This window comes from Chiloscyllium plagiosum, unplaced genomic scaffold, assembly GCF_037043375.1.
Source record: "Chiloscyllium plagiosum isolate Xiang-an unplaced genomic scaffold, Cpla_swu_hap1 HiC_scaffold_36, whole genome shotgun sequence".
Classification (NCBI taxonomy): Eukaryota; Metazoa; Chordata; class Chondrichthyes; order Orectolobiformes; family Hemiscylliidae; genus Chiloscyllium; species Chiloscyllium plagiosum.
The window spans coordinates 3,769,365-3,797,188 of NW_028270174.1; the positions used below are offsets into that span (position 1 = coordinate 3,769,365).

General features: G+C 43.6%; 1 protein-coding gene across 2 annotated transcripts in view; it reads left to right on the forward strand.

The window, feature by feature from the left end:
• rchy1 (ring finger and CHY zinc finger domain containing 1) overlaps nucleotides 1-27,562 on the forward strand; it is a 45,413-nt gene extending 17,851 nt beyond the window's left edge. For both annotated transcript variants that reach the window (XM_087979883.1, XM_087979884.1), the window contains 6 exons: nucleotides 6,468-6,546; nucleotides 11,229-11,273; nucleotides 14,994-15,052; nucleotides 20,822-20,851; nucleotides 23,897-24,017; nucleotides 25,072-27,562. In XM_087979883.1, coding sequence (XP_087836009.1) covers nucleotides 6,468-6,546; nucleotides 11,229-11,273; nucleotides 14,994-15,052; nucleotides 20,822-20,851; nucleotides 23,897-24,017; nucleotides 25,072-25,200 — 463 coding nt within the window. In that variant the 3' untranslated portion in view covers nucleotides 25,201-27,562. The remainder of the gene's footprint in view (nucleotides 1-6,467; nucleotides 6,547-11,228; nucleotides 11,274-14,993; nucleotides 15,053-20,821; nucleotides 20,852-23,896; nucleotides 24,018-25,071) is intronic.
• Nucleotides 27,563-27,824: the final 262 nt, after the last annotated feature.

Below are 27,824 nucleotides of genomic sequence, written 5' to 3' on the forward strand. Positions count from 1 at the left end.
TTACATCCAGAACCTCAACTTGAGTTACAAATCTTCTCAAAGCTCACTCAGTATCTTTATTCATCCATTGTTTCCTAATCTCACTAGACTTGCCTTTCACTAATGGGAACATGATGCCTATGAACTCGCGTTACATAGAATATAGTCATAGAGATGTACAGCATGGAAACAGACCCTTCGGTCCAACCTGTCCATGCCGACCAGATATCCCAACCCAATCTCGTTCCACCTGCCAGCACCCTGCCCATATCCCTCCAAACCCTTACTATTCATTAACCCATCCAAATGCCACTTAAATGTTGCAATTGTACCAGCCTCCACCACTTCCTCTGGCAGCTCATTCCATACACGTACCACCCTCTGTGTGAAAAATTTGCCTCTTAGGTCTCTTTTATATCTTTCCCCTCTCACCCTAAACCTATGCCCTGTAGTTCTGGACTCCCCGACCCCGGGAAAAAGACTTTGTCTATTTACCCTATCCATGCCCCTCATAATTTTGTAAACCTCTATAAGGTCACCCCTCAACCTCTGACGCTCCAGGGAAAACAGCCCCAGTGTGTTTTGCCTCTCTCTATAGCTCAAATCCTCCAACCCTGGCAACATTCTTGTAAATCTTTTCTGAACCCTTTCAAGTTTCACAGCATCTTTCCGAGAGGAAGGAGACCAGAATTGCACGCAATATTTCAACAGCGGCCTAACCAATGTCCTGTACAGCCGCAACATGACCTCCCAACTCCTGTACTCAATACTCTGACCAATAAAGGAAAGCATACCAAATGCTGCCTTCACTATCCTATCTACCTTCAACTCCACTTTCAGGGAGCTATGAACCTGCACTCCAAGGTCTCTTTGTTCAGCAACACTCCCTAGGATCTTTCATTAAGTGTACAAGTCCTGCTAAGATTTGCTTTCCCAAAATGCAGCACATAGCATTTATCTGAATTAAACTAAATCTGCAGCTTCTCAGCCAATTGGCCCATCTGGTCAAGATCCTGTTGTAATCTGAGGTAACCTTCTTCACTGTCCACTACACCTCCAATTTTGATGTCATCTGCAAACTTACTAACTATACTTCTTAGGCTCATATCCAAATCATGTAAATGACAAAAAATAGTGGACCCAGCACCGATCCTTGTGGCACTCCACTGGTCACAGGACTCCAGTCTGAAAAACAGCCCTCCACCACCACCCTCTGTCTTCTTCCTTTGAGCCAGTTCTGTATCCAAATGGCTAGTTCTCCCTGTATTCCGTGAGATCTAACCTTGCTAATCAGTCTCCCATGGGGTACCTTGTCGAACACCTTACTGAAGTCCATGTGGATCATATTTACCACTCTGCCCTCATCAATCCTCTTTGTTACTTCTTCAAAAAACTCAATCAAGTTTGTGAGACATGATTTCCCATGCACAAAGCCATGTTGATTATCCCTAATCAGTCCTTGCCTTTCCCAATACATGCACATCCTGTCCCTCAGGCTTCCCTCTAACGACCGACGTCAGGCTCACTGGTCTATAGTTCCCTGGCTTGTCCTTACCACCCTTCTTAAACAGTGCACTACGTTTGCCAACCTTCAGTCTTCCGGCACCTCACCTGTGACTATTGATGATACAAATATCAGCAATCACTTCTCTAGCTTCCCGTAGAGTTCTAGGGCACACCTGATCAGGTCCTGGGGATTTATCCACCTTTATGCGTTTCAAGACATCCAGCACTTCCTCCTCTGTAATTTGGACATTTTGCATGGTGTCGCCATCTATTTCCCTACATTCTATATCTTCCCATAACCTTTTCCATTGTAAATACTGATGCAAAATACCTGTTTAGTATCTCCCCCATTTTCTGCGGCTCCACACAAAGGCTGCCTTGCTGTGCTTTGAGGGGCCCTATTCTCTCCCTAGTTACCCTTTTGTCCTTAATGTATTTGTAAAAACCCTTTGGATTCTCCTTAATTCTATTTGCCAAAGATATTTCATGTCCCCTTTTTACCCTCCTGATTTCCCTCTTAAGTATACTCCTACTTCCTTTATACTCTTCTAAGGATTCACTTGATCTATCCTGTCTATACCTAACATATGCTTCCTTCTTTTTCTTAACCAAACCCTCAATTTCTTTAGTCATCCAGCATTCCCTATACCTACTAGTCTTTCCTTTCTCCCTAACAGGAATATACTTTCTCTGGATTCTCGTTATCGCATTCCTGAAGGCTTCCCATTTTCCAGCCGTCCCTTTACCTGCGAACATCTGCCCCCAATCAGCTTTTGAAAGTTCTTGCCTAATACCATCAAAATTGGCCTTTCTCCAATTTAGAACTTCAACTTTTAGATCTGGTCTATCCTTTTCCATCACTATTTTAAATATAATGGAATTATAGTCGGTGGCCCCAAAGTGCTCCCCCACTGACACCTCAGTCACCAGCCTTGCCTTATTTCCCAAGAGTAGGTCAAGGTTTGCACCTTCTCTAGTAGGTACACCCACATGCTGAATCAAAATTGTCTTGTACACAGTTAACAAATTCCTCTCCATCTAAACCCTTAACACTATGGCAGTCCCAGTCTACGTTTGGAAAGTTAAAATCCCCTACCATAACCACCCTATTATTTTTACAGATAGCTGAGATCTCCTTACAAGTTTGTTTCTCAATTTCTCTCTGACTATTAGGGCGTCAATAATACAATCCCGATAAGGTGATCGTCCCTTTCTTATTTCTCATTTCCACCCAAATAACTTCACATAGAACAATACAGCACAGAACAGGCCCTGCAGCCCTCGATGTTGTGCCGACCTGTGAACTATTCTCAGCTCGTCCCCCTACACTATCCCATCATCATCCGTGTGCTTGTCCAAGGATTGTTTAAATCTCCCTAATGTGGCTGAGTTGACTGCATTGGCAGGTAGGGCATTCCACGCCCTTACCACTCTCTGCATAAAAAACCTGCCTCTGCCATCTGTCTTAAATCTATCACCCCTCAATTTGTAGTTATGCTCCCTCGTATAAACTGAGCCTAGGAAAAAGTCTTTCACTGTCTACCCTATCTAATCCTCTGAACATCTTGTATGTCTCTATCAAATCCCATCTTAGCCTTCTTCTTTTACAATGAGAACAGGTCTCTCAGCCTTTCCTCATAAAATCTTCCCTCCAGACCAGGCAACATCCTTGTAAATCTCCTCTGCACCTTTTCCAATGCTTCCTGTAATGGGGCGACCAGAACTGTACACAATATTCCAAGTGTGGCCGCACTAGCGTTTTGTACAGTTGCAGCATGATATTGCAGCTCCAGAACTCAATCCCTCTACCAATGAAACCTAACACACCGTATGCTGCCTTACAGCACTATCCACCTGGGTGGCAACTTTCAGGGATCTATGTACATGGACTCCAAGATCCCTCTGCATATCCACACTGCCAAGAGCCTTTCCATTGACCCAGTACTCTGCCTTCCTATTATTCTTCCCAAAGTGCATCACCTCATATTTCGCTGCATTAAACTCCATTTGCCATCTCTCAGCCCCAATTCTGCAGTTTATCCAAGTCCCCCTGCAACCTGTAACATTCTTCCAAACTGTCCACTACTCCACCGATTTTAGTGTCGTCTGCAAACTTACTAATCCATCCACCTATGCCTGTGTCTAAGTCATTTATAAAAATGACACACAGCAGTGGTCCCAAAACAGATCCTTGTGGCACACCACTAGTAACCAGACTCCAGGCTAAATATTTTCCATCAACCACCACTCGCTGCCTTCTTTCAGAAAGCCAGTTTCTAATCCAAACTGCTAAATCACCCTCAATTCCATGCCTCTGCATTTTCTCCAACAGCCTACCATGTGGAACCTTATCAAAGGCTTTACTGAAGCCTATAAGCGTTATCATACTTCTGAAGGCCTCTCAATTGTCTGTTGTCCCCTTATGTGTGAACAGTCTACTCCAGTCAAGTTTTGAAAGTTCTTTACTCCAACCATTAAAATGAAAGGTTGGCGTAGACCGTAGACGTCATGGGCTGAAGAGTCTGTTCCTGTGCTGAGCTGTTCTTTGTTCTAGGAAAAGAAGTAAGTAATTTGGCCCATCAAGTCCCTTCTACCACTCAGTGAGATCAAGCTGATCTGATGACCCTCAAATTCGTTTTCCTGCCTTTTCCCCCAACATCTTAGATTTCCTTACTGATTAAAATTCTGTCTGCCTCAACCTTGAATATATTTAATGACTCCACCTCGTCAGCCCTTCCTCCTCCCAGCCCTTTCCTGGGAGGAGGAAGCTACCAACTGCTCAGTTTGGCACTTGCTGATCCATCAAGGTGCAAACCACGAGGCTCAGTGAGTTGTCTGTGAGGTGGAGTGTTGGCAACAGAGGAAGGAGAAAGAAGACTACACATTCCATTTCCCCACGTAATAACGTGCCTCATTGCAGAAAGATTTGTGGATCCAAAATTGGGTTCATGAGTCATCTAGCCTCACAGTTGTCATCTCAACCCAAGGGGCTGCCAACATCAGTAAACTTTTAAAAGATTTGTTTGTGGCACTGTATTGTGCATATTGCAATGAAGCAAGAGATATGAATATACTTTGAATTTTATATAATTTCAGGGCCAGTTTTATAATATTGTTTGTGTTCCAATTTTAGCCCTTTTTGACACTTTAGATTTAGGTTTTATGATCACATATACCAAGTACAGGAGCACAGTGAAAAGTGTATAATATCGCTGTGCATGGTACCATCTTGGGTACCAAGGTACAAAATAAACTTAGGTGCAAGGTTGTAAAAGAAATGAGAGTTAAAAAGTTAAGCATTACTTCATAGAATAGTAGAAAAATAAAGAAATAATATAACACAGAGGAACCTCAATTATCCGAATATCAATAACCTGAATTTTGGATTATCCGAAGAAGATCTCAGGGTCCTGATAGAAACATTACATCAAAGAGGTGTACCCATCACTGATCACGTCTTTTGTTTACAATGATTAAAAACGATCTGGGCTTACTGAAATGCTGCCGAGAACAGTCCTGGCTGGGACCCCAGGCACCTTCTCCAAATGACTGACTGCCCGCCCTCTCTCTTCGGAGTTCTACACAGGGGTGTACCCCAAACCCCCCCTTTGCAAGATAATCTCTCCAACATTGTCCTGTATAGGGCAAAGATGGAACTTGTCAAAATGTTGCAGTAAAATGTTTGTGTGCGCTACTTTGAGACTCAACACCCCCCCCCAAATGCAGTAGCAGTCTTGATGTTGATACCCAGCCTGGGGGACACGGGGTTGGATGGTGGGAGGGGGTGGATGGGGTATGGGTTTGAACGGAGTTGGGGGGGCAGAAGTGGGGCGGGGGCTTGTGTGCAGTGTGCTGCTGCGTCGTCTCCTGAATAGGGAGTGGACTTAGCAAGTGCTCGCTGTGTCAATCCCATTGAACTGATGGGGCTGCGGGAGGCTTCAGTAATGCTGCACTTCCCTTACACACAAGTGTGTGTCTGCTCAGAAACAAACCCTGAGACAGAGAGAGGGAGCAAGGCAGGCAGAGCAAGGAAAGAGGAAACTCCAAGCCCCAGAACAGGCATAGAAGCAATTAACCGAATAATCAATTATCCGAACGAAATAGTGCCCGTTTGGATAATTGAGGTTCCTCTGTAGTTACTTTAAAGTCTTTTGTAGTATAAACTTAGGACCAGTCTTTGAGTCCTCTGCTTATCTCACTCTCTGGGAGACCTCGGCTGCCTGTTCTTGATACCATCACTGCTGCTGGAATTGCCATCTCTCCAACATCCCTGGTGCCTCAGAAACATGCCAGGGCAAGATCCACTTGCACACCGAACCAAGACACTGCCATGAGAGGCTAGGCCGGGACCAGCCGTGAGCACTTCACACAGCAGCTACAATAGTTTAAGGATGAGAACAGTTCAGTAAATAATATTACTTGGCAAAATTGTTATTCAGGTGATGATTTTCCAAAATTACAAATGAAGGAATTGTAATGAGCTAGAAAACAAAATTGTTTCAGGTTGTAGTTCTTTGCTAACAAGGGATGATCATATCTTTCTTTAATGGTGTGTACGGTTTGCAGTTTGTGGTCTGCGCTTGTCAGAGCTGAACACATTGCTGTCTAAATGGATTATAGAAAGTTCTTAAAATCTGCAGCATGTTCCAAGCTCAACTGGATTTTCATTTTCCTCAATTCTTCTAAGTTGGGGAAAATAACATAAAGCTGATTTTTAAAACATTATTTCATGAAATGTGAACATCACTGACAAGATAAGCATTTGTTGCTTATTCCTAATTGCCCTTGAGAACGTCTGTTCAGAGCATTTAAGGGACAGTTATTCTCATCTCTCAGAAATTTCCATCTCTGGTAACAAGAAAAGTGATCAAATAATTGCTCAAACATGTGGCAGTGGGGATGGTGGGGAACATGGTTACCAGTGGCACTGCATTGATGTAATTATGCTGTTTCATAACATTTTTAAAATATCTTCCAAGCAGAATTGGGCCTAAAGATGATTTTTTCCATTGCGTGAAATGTAACCTGTGTCTAGCTACTCATCTCCGTGGGAACCACAAGGTAAACCACTCTTGTTGTTTACTGAGGTGTCAGGGCTTCAGCGGGCAGCACCTATCTATTACCTAGTATGTGATCAGACACAAATTGACTTTAAGATAAAACTTAAAATGCTTCAGATACAACCTGAAAGGCTGTGGTTCAAATGCCACTTTGCTTCCCTTGCATCAATGTGGTTACAGCATAAATGCAATATGAAAGCATCCTTAACTAACTTGACTACATAACAGAAATGGGTTCACTTGATCCCTTTCGAAGAAAATGCTGCCAGCACAACGGTTTTGTCACTGCGCAGTAGCAGTCCGTTGTGTCTGTGCTGACTCTTTGGTGGAGCTGTCCTATTCTGCTCGATTGCTCCTTCCCTGCAGTCCCCACACATTCTGCTGGATCTGAGTGATTCCAGCTTTTAATTTTGGCTAAACTGGTTTTTGAATAACCTGAGTCTTGACTTTTATTTGGTTTATATGTGAAATAACAGTATAGCTGTTAATCATATTCATCAAATTTGCATTGCGGGTCTTCACACAACTAATTCTTGTAAATTAGTTCTCTGCATGTGTTTGTGCAAGTTAATTAAAACTGAACTAATTTTACCAGATTCACAAATTAGCACAAGTCCTATCCAGATGAAGATGATTGGCTAAATTATCTATCAATTTTGCCTGGTATAAATGACTGGATTATTTTTGTGCTTACATTGTATGATATAGCTATCACCCAGTCACTGCATTTTACATAGAACAGTGCTGCACAGGAGCAGGCCTTTCAGCCAGCCATGTCTGTGCTGGCCAGGATACAATTCTAAATTAATCCCACCTCCCTACAAGTGGTCTGCATCCCTCTGTTTCCTGTCTGTTCATGTGTCTGTCTAAATGTCTCTTAAATGTTGCTGTCATCTGTTTCTATCACCTCACCTTGCAGCGTATTCCAGGAGAAGTAATTCTGGTTTTATTATGGGAACTTTGTTGAGGATGAGTGGAGAGAAAAAGAATGAATATATCATCCTGCTTCTGCAGTTTATTTGCTAAGCATCTTGATGGCTGAGCAGTCCTTGTGATTCAGACTGTACATATTCCTGCCCACAGGTGGCAGCAGAGGTACAAATGTCAAAAGCCAACAGTGGAAAGAAAAATTATTATTAAAAAAATGTAGTTTGATTGAAAACAACTGTCAGGTTGACATAAATAGCTGCCAAATAAAAAAGAATATTTAAAAGGAAGTTAGATGAGTATGTGAAGGGCAAACTGAATGGAGGGTTGTACTGTTAGGGGAGCAACTTGTGTGCCCAGTTTCTGTGCTGTTAAGTCTGGAAACCACTAGTAGATCCTGCCCTCATTTACACACTACAGTATTTGGGGCAGTACTTTTCTACATTTAAAAACAAACTGGCAATCTCACCTGAATCATGCTACAAACCTTTCTTAATTCATGGATAAATCAAATAATGAGTATAATGAGTACATTTGATTAGTGTTGGGTGTGATGCAATGTGCAAACGCTACTGGTCCGCCTAGACTAAATATGAATTAAATATTATCTTTGGACCGGCTATTATTTTGAAAAGTTAATTAAACCTTTGAATAAAATGTTCACTCTCTTCATTCAGAATTTAAACACTATTTCATAAATGTGTATATATATAGCAAAAGGTTATAAATTATTTACATGAACTTTTCTGCTGTTTATATATAGGACAATATCATATTTCCTGAGGGTTCAACTTGTTGTATTGGAGACTTGTTTAAATATAACTTGTTGATTTGGGCAAAGTCACTGAGCCAAGCTGACATGTAGATGAAGATTGATAGTGTGCCTATTGTACATTGATACTGAAAGAGTAACTGTGCTAGTTGTTGTTATCTGAAGCGGTTATGATGGAGCTTATCACTTTGAAGCACATTACTCCCCATGTTTGACCAGAGAGAGAGTCTGTAAGAAACTGATGACTTGTAGATTCTGCAGGAAGTGATGTGCTGATTTGACGCTGCTTTAGCTCTGTGCCTCCTGTTGGATTTTTGCTGACAACATGTGACTGTATTCTTTGACAAACCAGCTACCCCATACACCTATCATTACCTTGGCTAGTAGATTAGATGTTGAAATAAGATTAGTCTGTGATCAGATACAAGTTGACTTTAAGATAAAACTCAAAATGCATCAGACTGGCTCAAATACTACTCTGACATCAGTGTTGTTAAAGCATAAATGAAACTTGAAAGCATCCTTAAGTCACTACATGATAGGAAAGGGTTCACCTTCACAACAAAAAGCTAGCAGTGAAATCAAATTTTAAAAAAAACTTTTATTAGTTTTCATCGTGGCATGAAAAGAGCTGGTTGTGCCTGTACTAGTTCTTTGATAGAGCTGCCCTATTACCTGGGGTGGTCTCAGGGGACTGGAGAGTGGCAAATGTTGTGCCCCTGTTCAAAAAAGGGAATAGGGATAACCCCGCAGGCCAGTTAGTCGTACTTCGGTGGTAGGCAAAGTAATGGAAAGGGTACTGAGGGATAGGATTTATGAGTATCTGGAAAGACACTGCTTGATTAGGGACAGCCAGCACGGATTTGTGAGGGGTAGGTCTTGCCTTACAAGTCTTATTGAATTCTTCGAGGAGGTGACCAAGCATGTGGATGAGGGTAGAGCAGTGGATGTAGTGACATGGATTTTAGTAAGGCATTTGATAAGGTTCCCCGTGGTAGGCTTATGCGGAAAGTCAGGAGGCATGGAGTAGAGGGAAATTTGGCCAGTTGGATAGAGAACTGGCTAACCGGTCGAAGTCAGAGAGTGGTGGTAGATGGTAAATATTCAGCCTGGAGCCCAGTTATAAGTGGAGTTCTGCAGGGATCAGTTCTGGGTCCTTTGTTGTTTGTAATTTTTATTAATGACTTGGAAGAGGGAGTCGAAGGGTGGGTCAGTAAATTTGCAGATGATGCGAAGATTGGTGGAGTTGTAGATAGTGAGGAGGGCTGTTGTCGGCTGCAAAGGGACTTAGATATGATGCAGAGCTGGGCTGAGGAGTGGCAGATGGAGTTCAACCCTGTCAAGTGTGAGATTGTCCATTTTGGAAGGACAAATAAGAATGCGGAATACAGGGTTAACAGTAGGGTTCTTAGTGAGGTGGAGGAGCAGAGGGATCTTGGGGTCTATGTTCATAGCTCTTTGAAAGTTGCCTCTCAGGTGGATAGAGCTTGTAAGAAGGCCTATGGTGTATTAGCGTTCATTAGCAGAGGGATTGAATTCAAGAGTCGTGAGGTGATGTTGCAGCTGTACAGGACCTTGGTAAGGCCACATTTGGAGTACTGTGTGCAGTTCTGGTTGCCTCACTTTAGGAAAGATGTGGAAGCTTTGGAGAGGGTGCAGAGGAGATTTACCAGGATGTTGCCTGGAATGGAGAATAGGTCGTACGAGGATAGGTTGAGAGTGCTAGGCCTTTTCTCATTGGAACGGCGAAGGATGAGGGGTGACTTGATAGAGGTTTATAAGTTGATCAGGGGAATAGATAGAGTAGACAGTCAGAAACTTTTTCCCCGGGTACAACAGAGTGTTACAAGGAGACATAAATTTTAGGTGAAGGGTGGAAGGTATAGGGGGAATGTCAGGGGTAGATTCTTTACCCAGAGGGTGGTGGGGGCATGGAATGTGCTGCCTGTGGGAGTGGCAGAGTCAGAATCATTGGTGACCTTTAAGCGGCAATTGGATAGGTACATGGATAGGTGCTGAAAATGTGTTGCTGGAAAAGCGCAGCAGGTCAGGCAGCATCCAGGGAACAGGAGAATCGACGTTTCGGGCATAAGCCCTTCTTCAGGAACGAGGAAAGTTTGTCCAGCAGGCTAAGAAAAAAGGTAGGGAGGAGGGACTTGGGGGAGGGGCGTCGGAAATGTGATAGGTGGAAAGAGGTCATCTCCCCCCACCTTGTCTCAGTCAAATCCATCGAATTCAGCACCGCCTTCCTAACCTGCAATCTTCTTCCTGACCTCTCCGCCCCCACCCCAGTCTGACCTATCACCCTCACCTTGACCTCTTTCCACCTATCACATTTCCGACGCCCCTCCCCCAAGTACCTCCTCCCTACCTTTTATCTTAGCCTGCTGGACAAACTTTCCTCGTTCCTGAAGAAGGGCTTATGCCCGAAACGTCGATTCTCCTGTTCCCTGGATGCTGCCTGACCTGCTGCGCTTTTCCAGCAACACATTTTCAGCTCTGATCTCCAGCATCTGCAGACCTCACTTTCTCCACATGGATAGGTGCTTAAGCTAGGACAAATGTTCGGCACAACATTGTGGGCCGAAGGGCCTGTTCTGTGCTGTATTGTTCTATGTTCTATTAATTCCATGCTCTTGCTCCTCCCTGGAGCCTGGTAAATGTTTCCCTTCAAGTATATATTGAATTGTGTCTTGGAAGTTTAATCTGCTTCCATGCTTTTCCACCGTCAGTTCTATGTTGTCATCCTGTACATTGCTCTGAGTTTCCCTTGCACCCAAGAAATGCCAGACAGGTTTCACATATGTTTATCATGTTTTGGCATTTGTCAATGATAATTGTTTTTTGATACTTGTTTCAGTAATGCTTGCAGTGACGCCAATATATTAATGCTGATATGTTCTGGTATTTGACATAGGTTGTGTAGAAAAGGACTTATGGTTAATGGTATTTGAATATTGACAGTAAGTTTCCTTTCTGTGCAGTGTGTTGAAAATGTTTCCCGGCAGAACTGTCCAGTGTGCATGGAGGTAAGATCAAACTCACCAAGAGTAGTTGTTGAATATGAAATTGGTCTTCAGTTTGTTTCTGGAGTGGGTGTACATTTTCCTATTTACCTGATTCTAGGATTGTCCTACAATATGATTACAACAAACTAACTGAACTGCATATCCAACGTGTACATATTATCTATTTTACATTTGCTGGATTGGACAGTTTGTAAACTTCTGTTTAATGAACTTTTTTAATGGTATTATATGTTTTTAATAGATTCTGAGAAAACCTGCTTGCTTCTCAAAGTAAATATGTATCTGTTGCACTAATTACAAAGCAGCTTGAAATAAACTGGCCAGAGGCCAGTATCCAGTAACCAAATCACCCTTTACCACTGAGCCAGCTCTGAGAGAATAGAACCTCTGACACTTGTTCTTTGTTTTTCATTTTCTTCTCTCTCTCTCTTCTGCCACCCCCCCCCCCCCCCCCCCCAAAACTACTGCCTAACTGCGGTAGTGCTTATTTTTTTCCCCAGCACCCATGGTGTGTGTGTGCAGGTGTGAGACACGGTGAAAAACAAGTGTGTAAACCTTTATTTATATTCCACCATCAGGAAGAAAGAAAACACTAGAGTGGTCAGTGACGAGCTGTGCCCTTCTCAATAAAGGGCGATGCTGCATGATCAAAAACGTGAAAGGGAGGGAAGGGATTAAATCAAAATAAATTTGGAGTGGGAAATAAAACACTCCACTCTCTGCATTGCCCGCCTTTCCCTGAACATTTTGAGGGTGTCGGTAGACACCGCATGTTCCTTCTCCAGGGACACCCAGTCTCGAACATAACCGCGCAAGAGGGGCAGGCAATCAGCCATAATGACCACTCTGCGGCCCACTGCCTGGACCTGTTTATGGCCAGTTTGGCCAGGCCCAGGAGCAGACCCACGAGGAAGTCTTCAGACCTGCCCTCCCTCCTCCGTACCGGGTGCCCGAAGATCAGGAGCATGGGACTGAAGAGCAACCAAAAAACAGAGGCATGCAAGTGCCCACACCCAATATATACATGGTATACAGACTCCACTGCACCACAGAACAAGCAGTTGGGCTGGGAGCCCATGCCCCTGTGGTTGCAGGGGACCGCTGCGTACAACACCCTCCACCCCAGATCCCCGAGGGAAAGAGCGAGGACTCCTGGTAAGTGGGCATGCCAAGGCGTGTCTGGGTGTTGAATGAGGGAGAAGAGTTGGACTGTGTGCAGTAGCAGTCTGTTCAGGGCCCACCGTTTTTCGTCCCTAAAGGGGACAAAACTAAAATTCCGGTGGCAGCTCAGGTTGTGGGGGACAGGCTCCTGCAGGAAGTACGGGACCTTGGGGCCAATGTGAAATTTTGTCTGGGCTGGGGTGAGCGTGGACGGGATCCCACCGCACACCTGAGCATCCTCCAACTGGTGCACTACGTCTGGTCCGAGCACTGCCATTTTAAGGTGTGAATGGCAATGGTCATGAACTGGATGTCTACCGCTGCCCTGCTCACTATATCCTGCGGCAGCGCCCAGCCCAGGATCCTGCCAAAGCAACTTTATATGAGGATTGAACTTACAACCGTGGCATTTTATGCTCCGTTAAGTACCCGGCATTGATCAGTTGTGCCAATAGAGCCACCAAGCAATGTCATTGGGTCGCCTGTAGGACAGCTCCTCAGTTTCAGTTCTAGTTCCAGTTCCAACATGGTTTTGAACCAAGAGGTTCTACGTGGGAGGCGAACATGATAACCACTACACTACAGAAGCATACCCTGTTGTCAAACTCCCCACCTGCCATTGTCCCTGGGATTGGGTCGCACCCAGCTGCCTGGGCAACACTTGTGCTTTTTTTTGACAGTCAACTGAACTGAGGAGATTCTGTTCTCCTGGTTATAATTTGTACTGAGGAGATTCTAATCTTTTTTTTCTTTTATAAACCCCCACACTACTACCTAACAGCGATAGTGCTTATTCATTCCCCAGCACCCATGGTGTGTGTGTGTGTGTGTAGGTGTGAGACACAGTGAGGAACAACTAGTGTCTACATCTTTAATTATATTCCACCACCAGGAAGAAAGGAAGCACCAGTGTGGCCAATGACAAGCAGTGCCCCTCTAGACAAAGGGCAATGCTGACACTTGGGTTCTGACACTCCTATTTATTTTTTTCTCTTTTTTTTTCTTTAATTTTTAAATGTGGTAGTGCTTATTCTTCCCCAGCACCCATGCCATGTGTGTACAGGTGTAGGACACAGTGAAGAGCAACAAGTATGTAAATCTTTATTCATTTTCCACCACCAGGAAGAAAGGAAACACCAGACAAAGCAGCCCAGTGACAAAGGGCAGTGCTGACTCTGTGTTCTTATCTGTCAGCCAGGGCCCCCGATTAGACCAGATTAATAACCCCAATCAGGGAACTCATGCTATGAAGTCTGGCAGATCTAATTGCAATCACTGCACAGCTGGCCAGATTTGTGACTGGATCTGTAACTCTAGCGGACCCTTAATGATGCTGCATTGCCCAGTTTGCACTCTCACCAGTTCACTTCAGCTCTGACGAAGAGGCATCTAGACTTGAAACATTAGCTTGTTCTCTCTCCATGGATGCTGTCTGATATGCTGTGACCTCCAACACTTGGTGTTTTCAGTACTGATTCTCTAGCACTTCTGATTTCGCTGACTATTGACTCTCAGTCAAGCAATGTCTTGATTTAAACTTCTCGTCTTTGTTTTCAAATCCCTCAATGAGTTGCTGTGAAACCTCCTCCAATCCCCAACTCTGAGATACAAAAAAACAGAAATTGCTGGAAAAGCTTAGCAGGTCTAGCAACATCTGTATAAACCAGCGTTAACATTTCGGGTCAGTGACCCTTCCTCCAAACTGATAGTACCAAGGGAAACATTTGGTGTTTATGTAGTAAATAGATTGGGGAAGGGGTAAGGAATGAAAGATAGGTGGAGATAGAGCCCAAACCTGACACATTAACACTGCTTTCTCTCTCAAGATGCTGCCAGACCTGCTAGGTCTTTCCAGCAATTTCTGTTTTGTTCTGAAATCCAACATTCACATTTCTTTTGGTTTTTAACCCCCTGAGATACTTAAACTCTTCTAATTCTGACCTCTTGTGCATCCCCAATTTTAATTGTTCCACCATTGGGAGCTGTGCCTCAGTCCCAAGGTTTGGAATTCTCTCCCTACACCGTTCGGTCTCTCCACCTTATTCTCCTCCTTTAAGTCACTTCTTTGACCAGGCTTTTCGTTTTTGACTTAATATTCCCTTTTGTGTTCTATTTTGCTGCTATATTTTTGTTGTCATGTAGTGTTCCTGTGAAGCATTTTGGACTACCACTGCTTTATTATGTTAAGATGCTATATAAACACAAGTCATTGTTGTTTACCTTGATAGTTGTATAATTGAACTGATGTATGGCAGTATCAGGCTTTGGATAAAAAATTAGATTCCGATGATAAATATGTCCAGTGATATCCTGCTTCTGGTAGAGTGCTGCACTCAGATGAATAAAGATGGATTGCATTTGTAAAGCACAACAGGCCATTTAAGCCCAATTACTCTGTGCTTGTGTTTAGGCTTGTTTTAGACCAGTGTTCTATAGCTTCTCTGACCTGTGCACTTCCATTGAATCTCTGCTGAAACTGCTGAATTTATCTTATAATCCGAAATACCCCTCTTGTTTTATTCTGTTTAATCATTTGCTGGTTTAATTTTGTTGTCATAGGATATTCATACTTCTCGTATTGGGGCTCATGTCCTGACCTGTGGTCATCTTCTTCACAAGTAAGTGTACCAAATTCTTTCCTTGACTGAAGAATGCATACTACGTTCAGATCACTACTGAGAGGAACTGATGAGAGTGTGAGACCTTCAGCTGTTGACTAAAGACAATTTAAAAGGGCATTTATTCTAAAATACTTCGCAGTATTTGACAGCATGTTGGGGAGCTACTGAAAGTGAAGTAAACAAGAAAATGAAAAGTATGGCACAGATTAAGGAATTGACCCTTGGTGTTGGTTCCTCTTCTAATTGTTGCTTGGGCTTACTCAGACCAGTAGAAACACGGTGGGCTTCAGCTGGGTAATAAATTGCTGCTGGAAATGTGTTGCTGGAAAAGCGCAGCAGGTCAGGCAGCATCTAGGGAACAGGAGAATCGACGTTTCGGGCATTAGCCCATCTTCAGGAGCCCTGAAGAAGGGCTAATGCCCGAAACGTCGATTCTCCTGTTCCCTAGATGCTGCCTGACCTGCTGCGCTTTTCCAGCAACACATTTCCATCTCTGATCTCCAGCATCTGCAGACCTCACTCTCTCCCTAATAAATTGCTGCCCGGAACTAAGTGTAAGGAATTAAAAAGTCTGTCCTCCTCAAACCATTAGTCAATGCACTGGAGTTAAACCTAGCTCATCCTTATTCCAACCCAACAATATGACAGAAACCTTCTTATGTAACTTAGGCAGTGAGTCTGCAGCCTCCTTATCTGATCCCAAGCAGCATGATAATGCAGTCTCTTTATTTTAAGCAGTGGGACTGCAGTCTCCCCATCATGAAATTGGGGTTAGTCCCTGTCTTCAGGTTTACATTGTTACATGAAAGTCAGTATGAAACAGAAACTGCCTTGCAGTTGTGCTAAAGTTAAAGTTCCAGTCCAGGCATTGAATAAAGGTCTGTCAGCTGCTAATAAGCAAATCCATTATCTTGGCACTGTGTGTGAGGGTTTGAGCAGCAGTACAACAGCAGCTAAATTATCACAACTAGGCCCTTGGTTCGAGTCCCTGTTGGTACCATGGAGGGTTAATGTAGGAATCAACAAAGGGAAGAAAAGTCAACAGACAACTTGTTTTCATATATGACGACCCGAAAACTAAATATCCCACATGAATAAAGAGGCAACTCACACCAGTGTATTAATGCTTTAATGCATGGTTTGGTACGTGTCGAAAAACTAAAATTATTTATTATTTTTCTCTCTGAGCTGTCAGTATGTTAGGAATGAGATGTATTTGAATTTCATGCAGTTTTGCTCCTCAGCCAACTAAGGATCATGAGTTGGAGTCACAAGTTTGGTCATGACATCACTCTGAGCTCAGCTGATTGATAGTAGACCAGGCTGTGAGTTAGTGAAACATGCAAAAGTTAATAAACAGCTGGTTTTGGTTGGGATGATGGGTTGGTACAGTGTGGAGAGAGGGTAGGAAGCAGATTGGAGAGAAATCAAATGTCCCTCAATTTCCTAGAGTGGGGCATCTCATAATGTGACCCCGTTAGTTAGATTTAAACTCAAATATTTTTGCTTGCAACTTGCTGGTGGTGGAAACTGATTAATAGCATGGAGAGGGCAAAAGGGTGTGAATAGCAGGATGGATAGTCTGCGTGCTTAATAGATTTAAGATTGATGAAGAAGCAGAGGGACAGTGGAAAAGGAAATTAAGGGCAGGAAATTGAGACAGAAAGGGAATTAAAAAGGGAAAACCTGGATTAAGAGATGATGTGGAGGTGCCAATATGGACTAGTGTGGACAAGGTCGGAAGTCACATGACACCAGGTCCAGCAGGTTTATTTGAAATCACAAGGGTTTGGAGTGTTGCTCCTTCATGAGATGAGGTGAGACAGAAGCACATAGGCGCAAATAGATCAAAAGACTATCCAACAGGTGGGAGTAGAGTGTTGACGGATGAAGAACAAGTCTCCGCAGGTGATTAAAAGAGTCAGACAGTGTGAATAAAGTGTTAACAGCTGAATAGCAAGTGAAGGGATGACCTACGATCTGACTAATTGAGGCAGAGATATAATTACAAAATATTAAAAATCAGGTGGTGCTGGAGACAAACCAAATGGCTGAAATAACATGAATGTATAAGAGTCACATGCCAAGGGTAACAAGTAATCCAAAACTGTACAAACTAATTAAGGTCGAGTGATCACAAGTTATCAAAGTGATAGTGTCAAAACAGGGCAGTACGGAAGATTTTATAGATACAGCCCAACATGAATTCCAAATCACAGTTGACGCTGTCTTCATGGGTACCGAACTTGGCTTATCAGTTTCTGTTTGGTGATTCTGTATTGTTGTATAACACGAAGGCTGCCTTGGAGGAAGCTTACCCGAAGATAGGAGGCTGAATGTCCTTGACCACTGAGGTGTTCCCCAACTGGGAGGGAATATTTCCTGGCTGGCAATTATTACGCGGTGTCCATTCATCAATTGTCATAATGTCTGTATGATCTCACCAATAAACCATGCCTTGGGGCATCCTTGCCTGCAATGTATGAAATAGACAATATTGACTGAATCTCATGAGTATCTGCCATGTACATGGTGGGTGGTGTTCCCACATGTGATGGTATTAGATTAGATTCCCTACAGTATGGAAACAGGCCCTTCAGCCCAACAAGTCCACACCAACCGTCCGAAGAGTAACCCACCCAGACCCATTCCCTAACCCTGTATTTACCCCTGACTAATGCACCTAACACTATGGGCAATTTAGCATGGCCAATTCACCTGACCTGCACATTGTGGGAAGAAACCGGAGCACCCAGATGAAGCCCATGCAGACATGGGGAGAATGTGCAAACTCCACTCAAACAGTCGCCTGAGGTGGGAATCGAACTCGGGTCCCTGGTGCTGTGAGACTGCAAAGCTGACCACTGAGCCACCGTGCTGCCCCAAAGGTCATAGGGCGTCCCTTCACTTGCTATTCAGCGGTTGACATTTTACTCACACCGTCTGACATTTTTCATCACACGCAGAGACTTGTTACTCAGCCGTCGACACTCAGCTCACACCCTACATACAATCTTTTGATCTCTCTGCCTACCAATTCTGTGCTTCACTTCACCAGACAAAGGAGCAGCGCTCCGAAAGCTTGTGATTTCAAATAAACCTGTTGGACTATAGTGTGGTATTGTGTGCCTTCTGATCTGGATTAAGAGAGGGAAAGATTTGTAAGGGCTATTACAGTGTAAAGAGTACCCCAGGAGCCTCCTTGTAAATTGGGGGATATGTGCTGATGGTTGTGATTTTCAACAACTGGCAATTGGAGAGAACTGTGGAACTCTGCTTGAATTAATATCGTCTGGTGCATCTCAGCAGAGTTCAGTTGGGCTGCAAGGCCTGTTTGCATCGTAAGTTGTAATTTATGACATTAGCTGTAATGTTACTCCAATAATGGTTACTTTATTTTGTCCTGGCGACAGTGAGAACTGTAGATACTGGAAGCTGGAGTCAATAGATGTGGAGCTGGAAAAGCCCAGCAGGTCAGACAGTATCCGAGGAGCAGGAAAGTCAGGACTGGAGAGGAGGAGGGAGTCCAGATGAGGGAGGGAGGAGGGACTAGGGGCAGGTGAGGTAGGATGGTGATAGGTGGATGCAGGTAGGGGGTTATTGTGATTGGTTAGTCGGAAGGTAGAGTGGATCGATGAGTAAAATGATGGACATAGAGCATGAAAGCAAAGGATCATGATAGAGTCATAGAGCTGTACTCAGACCATTGAGTCCAAGCAACATCCTTGTAAATTTCTTCTGCACTCTTTCCAGTTTAATAACATCCTTCCTAGAGCAAAGGTGACCAAAACTGAACATAATACTCCAAGTGTTGGCTCATAGTCCTGTACAACTATACATAACTGCCCAACTTCTATACTCGATGCTCTGACTGATGAAGGCCATTGTGCCAAAAGCTTTCTTCATTGCCCTGTCTATCTGTGACTCCACTTTCAGAGACTGTGACCCTAAACTCCAAGTTCCACTACACTCTTTAAGGCCCTGCTACTCACCATGAAACTCCGAACTTGATTTGACATTCCAAAATGCAAGACCTTACACTTATCTATATTAAACTCTATTTGCCATTTCTTCGCCCACTTCCCCAGCTGATCAAGTTCCTGCTGCAATTTCTGATAACTTTCTTCACTGTCCACAATACCACCTATTTTAGTATCATCAACCAACTTACTAATCATGCCTTGTACATTCTCATCCAAATCATTGATATAGATAGCAAGCAGCAATGGGCCCAGCACTAATCCCTGAGGCAATCCACTAGTCACAGGTCTCCAGTCCGACAAGCATCCTTCCACTATTATCCTCTACTTACTACCATCAAGCCAATTTTGTATCCAATTTGCCAACTTGCCCTGGATTCCACACAATCTAACCTTTCAGAACAGCCTACTCTCTGGAACCTTAGCAAAGGCCTTACTGAAAACCATATTGACTACATCTACTACCCTGCCCTTGTCAACCTTCCTGGTCATGGAGATGTACAGCATGGAAACAGACCCTTCAGTCCAACTCGTCCATGCCGACCAGATATCCTAAATTAATCTAGTCTCATTTTCCAGTATTTGGCACATATCCCTCTCAAACCTCCCTATTCATAGACCCATCCAGGTGCCTTTTAAATGCTGTAATTGTACCAACCTTCTCTGCTTCCTGTGGCAGTTCATTCCATACAGGCACCACCCTCTGTGTGAAAATGTTGCCCTTGAGGTCCCTTTTAAATCTTTCCCCTTTCACCTTAAACCTATGGCCTCTAACTTTGGAGCACCCTACCCTGGGTAAAAGACCTGGACTTTCCGGATCAGTGGTGCTGGAAGAGCACAGCAATTCAGGCAGCATCCAACAAGCTGCTCGTCGGATGCTGCCTGAATTGCTGTGCTCTTCCAGCACCACTGATCCAGAATCTGGTTTCCAGCATCTGCAGTTATTGTTTTTACCGACCAGGACTATTCACCCAATTCATACCCATCACGCTGTTATAATCCTCTAAGGTCAGCTGTTAGAGTTTGAAACTCCACGAAAAACAGCCCCAGCTTATTCAGCCTCTCCCTGTAGCTGAAACCTTCCAGTCCTGGCAACATTCTTGTAAATTTTTTCTGAATTCTTTCAGTGCACTGAGTATAGGAACCGGGACACCACAATGCGGCTGTAGAGGACATCAGCAAGCCATTTCAAAATATTCAAATTTCTATTGGAAATCTCTGCAACCACTGAGGAAATAAGTTTTAAAGAGAAATTGTGAATAATAATCTACGATGATAAATATTCATAAAATACTGGTTAGACCTTTGCAGGAGTATTGTAGCCAATTCGGAGTATCTTCAGACCTTGGGCAAGTTTTCAGAAAAGATTTTACCAGGTTAATGCCAAAGATGAAGAATGTCAGTAATGAGGAAAGACTGGAGAAGCTGGGTTCATTCTCCTTGATGCAGAGATTAAATAAAGGTACTCCGAGGGTCTTATAGAGTAAATCTGGAAATGCTGTTTCCAGTGGCAGAAAAGTCAGAGGCCAGTTTAAGAGAATTGACAAAAGAACCAGTCGTAACATAAAGGTAAGGGGAGTCTCACACAGTGAGTTGTTAAGATCTGAAATGTTCTGTATGTAACTGTGGTGGTAGCAGATGCTTTTAGCATCAGCCTTTGTAAATAATCATTTGCTCAGAGACTGCATCCAATCGTTTGATTGGACTGCAGGTAATGGAAGTCAGAACTTCCAATAACTAAATGACAATAAAAAGTAATTTTATCTCTCTCTCACATCTCTCCCAGGACATGCTATGAAATGCTGTTTAACAAAGGGTAAGTGTTTTAAAGTATTATTATTAGTTACTGATTTGAAAGGATCCTACGTAATTTTTAAGAAATAAATTACAGATTTGTTGGTTTGCCCATCCTGACTGAGTGCATCTGCCCTGAATTCCAGTTTCAGATCAGGGTGAGCTATAATTGACTTGCTAAAGAAAACTGACTCTCTTTTTAAGCTGCTCAGTGTGATCTCCACTTTCCCTGACAGTAAGATGGGTACAGTCAGCTAGCACAGTGCAGCACTGATCCTTTTGAGATCTACAGTGGGGTCCAACAGATTTGTATTGTGGTGCCATCACTCATTGACATCATCTTCCCTACTGCTGTCATATGCTTTCACATTCAATACACAGGATGTCTACTTATGTACCAGAACTAATTAAAAGCTGTTCAACATTGCTGACCTGAGATACAAGACGCAAATGTGTCAAGTTTCCAAATTCTATGCTGATGATGCAATCCGTAATGAACAACACCTTCAGCCAAAAGTAGGCAAACTCTTTCTTGTTGAATTTAGTTTTGTCATCAACATCAAAAGGACCTGGGTCATTGTCAATGCCAGACCTCCACCCGTCAGTATTGGAGATTGATGGTAGCTTCACATCTCACCAGCAATCTGCAACATAACACTGAAATCCATGTACTCATCACAAAAGCTGCGTCTGTTCTGTTGAAGCTAATAAGAGAATACGTATCCACAGCTGCATAACTGAGAACAGGTGTAAACCGTCTCTTCTGCAGTGGTGAGACTTGGACAACATTTGTTGAACAGGAGAAATGTTTGAACAACTTCTCCCTTTACTGTCTCAGACATACCCTCAGTACTTCTTGACAAGACAGCATCACCATCTCTGAGGTTCTGGAGCGTGCTCATTCTGCCAGCAGAAGCTGTTGCTATTTTCATATAATCCACGAAACATCCCGAGAAAATAGGGCTGATATATTTGGAAGGGAGTGAATTTTTTAAAGGGGTGTTCAGTGATCATTACTGTCAACGGTTATGGACTCATTCATTGAAATTTAGTGTTGGAGATTTAAAACAAAAGGATCTTGTAAACTAATCTGAAACACCATTAACAAGTAACAAAACTCTACACCAGGATATGCAAGTTAGAACTGAAAAAAGTGTTGCTGGAAAAGCGCAGCAGCTCAGGCAGCATCCAAGGAGCAGGACACTCGACGTTTCGGGCATAAGCCCTTCTTCAGGAATGAGGAGGGTGTGCCAAGCAGGCTAAGATAAAAGGTAGGGAGGAGGGACTTGGGGGAGGGGCATTGGGAATGCAATAGGTGGAAGGAGATTAAGGTGAGGGTGATAGGTCGGAGAGGGGGTGGGGGGGAAGAGGTCGGGAAGAAAATTGCAGGTCAAAAAGCGGTGCTGAGTCTGAGGGTTGGGACTGAGATAAGGTGGGGGGAGGGGAAATGAAGCTGGAGAAATCTGCATTCATCCCTTGTGGTTGGAGGGTTCCTAGGCGGAGATGAGGCACTCTTCCTCCAGGCATTGTGTTGCCATGGTCTGGCGATGGAGGAGGCCAAGGACCTGCATGTCCTTGGCAGAGTGGGAGGGGGAGTTAAAGTATTCAGCCACAGGGCAGTTGGGTTGGTTGGTGCGGGTATACCAGAGGTGTTCTCTGAAACGTTCCGCAAGTAAGCGGCCTGTGTCCCCAATGTAGAGGAGGCCACATCGGGTGCAGTAAATGATGTATGTGGAGGTGCAGGTGAATTTGTGATGGATATAGAAGGATCCCTTGGGGCCTTGGAGGGAAGTAAGGGGGGAGGTGTGGGCACAAGTTTTGCACTTCTTGCGGTTGCAGGGGAAGGTGCCGGGAGTGAAGGTTGGGTTGGTGGGGGGTTTGGAGTCGCGGAGGGAGTGGTCTTTCCGGAACACTGATGGGGGAGGGGGAGGGAAATATATCCTTGGTGGTGGGGTCTGTTTGGAGGTGGCGGAAATGACGAAGGATGATGCCTGCCTCTGGAGGTTGGTGGGGTGGTAGGTGAGGACCAGTGGGGTTCTGACCTGGTGGCGATTGGAGGGCCGGGGTTCAAGGGCGGAGGAGCGGGAAGTGGAGGAGATGCGGTGGAGAGCATCGTCAACCTCGTCTAGGGGGAAATTGCGGTCTTTGAAGAAGGAGGCCATTTAGGTTGTTCGGTAGTGGAATTGGTCCTCCTGGGAGCAGATGCGGCGGAGGCGAAGGATTTGGGAATATGGGATGGCGTTTTTACAGGGGGCAGGGTGGGAGGAGGTGTAATCTAGGTAGCTGTGGGAGTCCATCGGTTTATAGTGAATGTCCGTATTGAGTCGGTCACCTGAGATAGAAATGGAGAGGTCTCGGAAGGGGAGGGAGGAGTCTGAGGTGATCCAGGTAAATTTGAGGTCGGGGTGGAACGTGTTAATAAAGTGGATGAACTGTTCAACCTCCTCGTGGGAACACAAGGTAGCGCCGATACAGTCATCGATTTAGCGGAGGAAAAGATGGGGGGTGGTGCCAGTGTAGCTGCGGAAGATGGACTGTTCCACATAAGCGATGAAGAGGCAGGCATAGCTGGGGCCCATGCGGGTGCCCATGGCTACTCCTTTGGTTTAGAGGAAGTGGGAAGATTGGAAAGAGAAGTTATACAAGTTAGAACTCAATATCAAATCAAGTATGGAACTTAAAACACAGAGACAAATATCAAAATAAAATAAGAGGAATTTGCCATTCTCTCTGTGTAAATATTGATGAGCACCATTAGTCTGATGATTACTTTTACACCAAATTCTATCAATTGTATTTTGATTCTGTTTTGTTCAAGCATTTCTATAATCCTGCTGTTTGAGTGGAAGAGTCTGGTGCTGGAAAAGCACAGCTGGTCAGGCAGCATCCGAGGAGCAAAGAATCGACATTTTAAGCATATGGTCTTCATCCCAATGAAGAGCGTATGCTCAAAACATCGGTTCTTCTGCTCCTCGGATGCTGCCTGACCAGCTGTGCTTTTCCAGCACCACATTCTCAATTCTGATCCCCAGGATCTGCAGTCTTCACTTTCTCCCTGTTGTTTCAGAGCCTATCGATGCCCTTTGTGTATGCAGTCTGCTGTGGACATGACAAAATATTGGGAGGAACTTGACTTGGAAATAGCCCAAACTGCTATGCCATCAGATTATCAGAATATGGTTGTTAAGGTAAGAGCTGAGTTTTACTTTCCAAATTTAACATCCAGCATTTGCAACAATCTCCAAGAAATAGTTAAAAGTGGACATTTAATGTCTGTAACTTAAAACCATTTACTAATGTCACTGTGAAATGTTCACGACGTTAGAATATTATTCCGGTTTAGATTATCTCTTCCTTTCAGATGGATATTAATATAGCAAATGGCCAAAAATAGCAATTATAAAAAAAACCTTTTAATCGACTATACCGTGAGCTCTCTCAGGAAGCATTACGGACCAGATTTAACTGAGAGCCACATAACAAGATGTTAGGGCACTGGGCCAAAGTCATGAGCCAGGCATGTTGTAACGAATCAGCAACGAATCTACCACCTGTTCTTGATCAGATTGTCATTGCAACTGCAGCCCCCCACTTGACTTGTAACATTCCACAATAAGGTCTACTAAGTCATTCAGATACTGCAGTTGAGATAATTAAATGAGAACCAGCCATTTCACATAGGATCCTAGAAACCAGTAACTTGAATTCTGCAGTGTGCATGACTGTTTAGATCGCCATCTATGTAACAATGCTCCATTTTGAAAGTGGAAACAGTACGTTGCACCTATGAACCAGAAGGTTATGGGTTCATGTCCTACTCCAGGGACTTGTGCATAAAATAGATGCTGCCATTCCTGGTGTCATTGCTGAGGGAGTGCGGCGTCGTTGGAGGTGGTGTGTTTCAAACTGGACATTAACTGAGGCTGTTATGGTGAACATAAGAGATCCATTTGCATTATTCCAAAGAGAATTTATGGAGTCCTGGCTAGTGTTTTGGTCAATATTTATCTCTCCATCAACGTTACTGAAAATTGTGCTTTTATTGTTTGTGGGATCTTGCTGTGCAATAGATTGTGCATTTCCTACATTACAACAGTGACAGCTATTCAAATGGTACTCCATTGGCTGTAAAACAGGTTGGGGTATGTGGAATCACAGACGCCACTAAATAATGACAAATGGTTGCTTTCCTGCCTGCAGGGTTGGTAGACTGTAGATGTGATTGTGTGGTTTCTTCCTCAGATCATGTGCAATGACTGCCAGCTGCATAGCACCACGCCCTTCCATGTTTTGGGTTTGAAGTGTAGTGGATGTGGGTCTTACAACACTGCCCAAGATGGAGGACCGATGTCAGCACAGGGAGAACAATGATGCGCACACAGCCTGCCAGCCTGAAGAGCTCTCAATGAAACCTCTTGAAAATGAACTCAAAATATCTGGTTGGCGAACTTCCTTCTGACAATTATCCAACTAGCAATCAGAAAGCATCCATAATTACTGTTCATTAAATGTAAATTCATTGTCTAGGGGGCCAATAATCCACTTAAATCCTTACTTTTTTTGTGTATAGTAGTTTTCCCCATTTACTCTGTACATTGGCAGGTAAAGTTGAAACTATTTTCCAGCATGTTAGGATCGAGAAACTGGCTTGTCTTGTACTTAGATCAGCTGATCTTTCAATTCACATTGGTGCACTGAAAGATGTTCAGTTATTTCTGGATGTGCTTTCACGCTCACACGTTCTGCAATCATGGGTATCGGAAAACTGTGTGTTATCTTGTAGCTCAGAATCTCGAATAGAAGTTCTTGCTTTCTTTTGCAGAATATTTTTGCTCCTCAAATCAATTGCTGCAGCTAAGCCAATATAATAATACATCCTTTGAATCAATGCTCTGCATGAATTTAGTATTTAGAACTGTCTTTGGGTTTTATTTAGTCATGTATGTCATTTTGTTCTCAAGCACCAGGTTTATAGTTTTACATTCAGGATTGCATGTTGTGCACGCTCTTTAATGTCCTACAGCTTACTGCAATATAGATTGTGCATTCTTTAAGGTACCGTGCAAGCCCTATAAAAGTATAAAAAGTACTAAATTGTGAATATTGTTTACATTGACATTTTCACGTCAACAGTCTCATTTGACACTTTATTTACTTTGCTTCTGGCAGTCTTCTGCTTCATTGTCTTTGTTTTAAGCATGTTTTTATGACTTCTAGTATTTCAATATGCAATGTGTTAGTTTTCAATATCATCATCTTCCTTTTATTCCAATGGATCTTTCATCTGCCACTCCCAGTGAGTGGTGAACCTCCATTGCGCACAAGCCAACTAAATCAAAGGCTAACTGCTGAGATGTGCTTTTGTTTCGTATGCATCAGCTGAGTCAATAGACAGCATTTACATCTCTGAGTCAGTGATCTTGTGGCTTCAAGACCCATTCCATAGTCTCGATTGCATTATCCAGGCTAATATTCCTGGTGGAATACAGAGGAAATGCTGCACTACTGGAGGGTGCTGTTTTGCAGATTAAATGTTAGAGCAAGGCACCCTCCGCTCCTCTCAGGCTGATGTCAACGATCTCCTTGCACTATTTCAAAGATGAGCAGGTGCATTCATCCCAGTGGTCGGGCTAATAGTCAACCATCAGCCAATATCAGTCAAGCAAATTCTGTTCATCTCACTTCTGTTTGTGGCAGTTTGCTATATGCAAACCTCTGTCACTTTTCCTATGGTACAACAGTGACTGCACTTACTTCACTGGCTACTGTTGTGACTGTAACAGGGTCAGCCAGGTGGACCTCATAGAATCTGAGTTCCCTAACTGGGGCTGTTAATCTGGTTCATTCAGGGAGCTTTGGCTGACAGATATAAACAGGAGGGTCAGAGATTCGGCTCACTCTGAGAGCTGGCTCTGAGGGAGCTGGATCAGTGTCCAGGACTCTCCCCGTGTAAATAAAGGGGGACTTGGTGACAGGGTACCAGCCTCTATGCACTGTGCTTTGGAGTGTCCTGAAGTCATGAAAGAAGTTCACAGTCACAAATCATTCTTTTTCTCTAATATGCCTGTTATTGCTTGGGTATAAATAGCAAGCGTTTGTATCCTGGAACTAAATGTCCATGAGTTGCATTCTTAAGATCAACTTGAGACTAAAAACAATGCAAGACACTCCATTCCCTGAATGGATACTATTTACTCACTGATGCTACCAATAAGATTTGTTATGAATGCAGATAAATGCACAAAGGTTCTCACAGTGGTGGTAGCAGCAAGGTAGATAACGTTTGGGCTCTTCAATCTGTCCGCTCCAGGTCTGCCGCATCCTTTTTTTTCTGTTTTTGTCGTCTGTCTTCTTTTTCTTGGTGGGAAACGAGGTGTCATCATGGAGGAGGCTGGACTGGGATTCATGGGGAAGGCAGTGAGGAGGTGGCTCATGGTTGTGGTAGACCCAGGGCAGGGACTCCTGGGGCATCGGCTAGACCCGGAATAGGGACTCATTGTAGCTCGCAGACTGGAATACCTTCAGAAAACCTGGAGCCGGGCTTGAAAAGAAGGACTGTTAGGTTGAATATTATTTCTTATTTTTCTGTCATTTAAACAAAAGATGAGTCTCAAAGTAATTTTTTCTTATTCATTTTGTAATCCAAAATGGCGCTGGATTGTGGCGACACAACAGTTTTCACTGTATTTTCCCAAATACATGTAACAATAAAGTCATTCATTCAATACCCCAACTGTGCCTCAACTGATTTCTAGTATAGACTGTTAGTAATCTCTGGAATATATGTACTGCTACTGTATAAAAGCCAGGGCAGGTTAATGTTTCCTGACTTTATCCACCTGTAATTGTACTTCTATGGTCTCTGGTATTTCTATCTTTACTCCATTGAGTTAGTATCAGATGTGCACTGAGTCCTAAATGGCTAGAAATGCAGAGGAACCTGAGGGAAACACAGGTGAAAACCTCTTGGAGTACAGTTGGAAAGGAGCTGTACA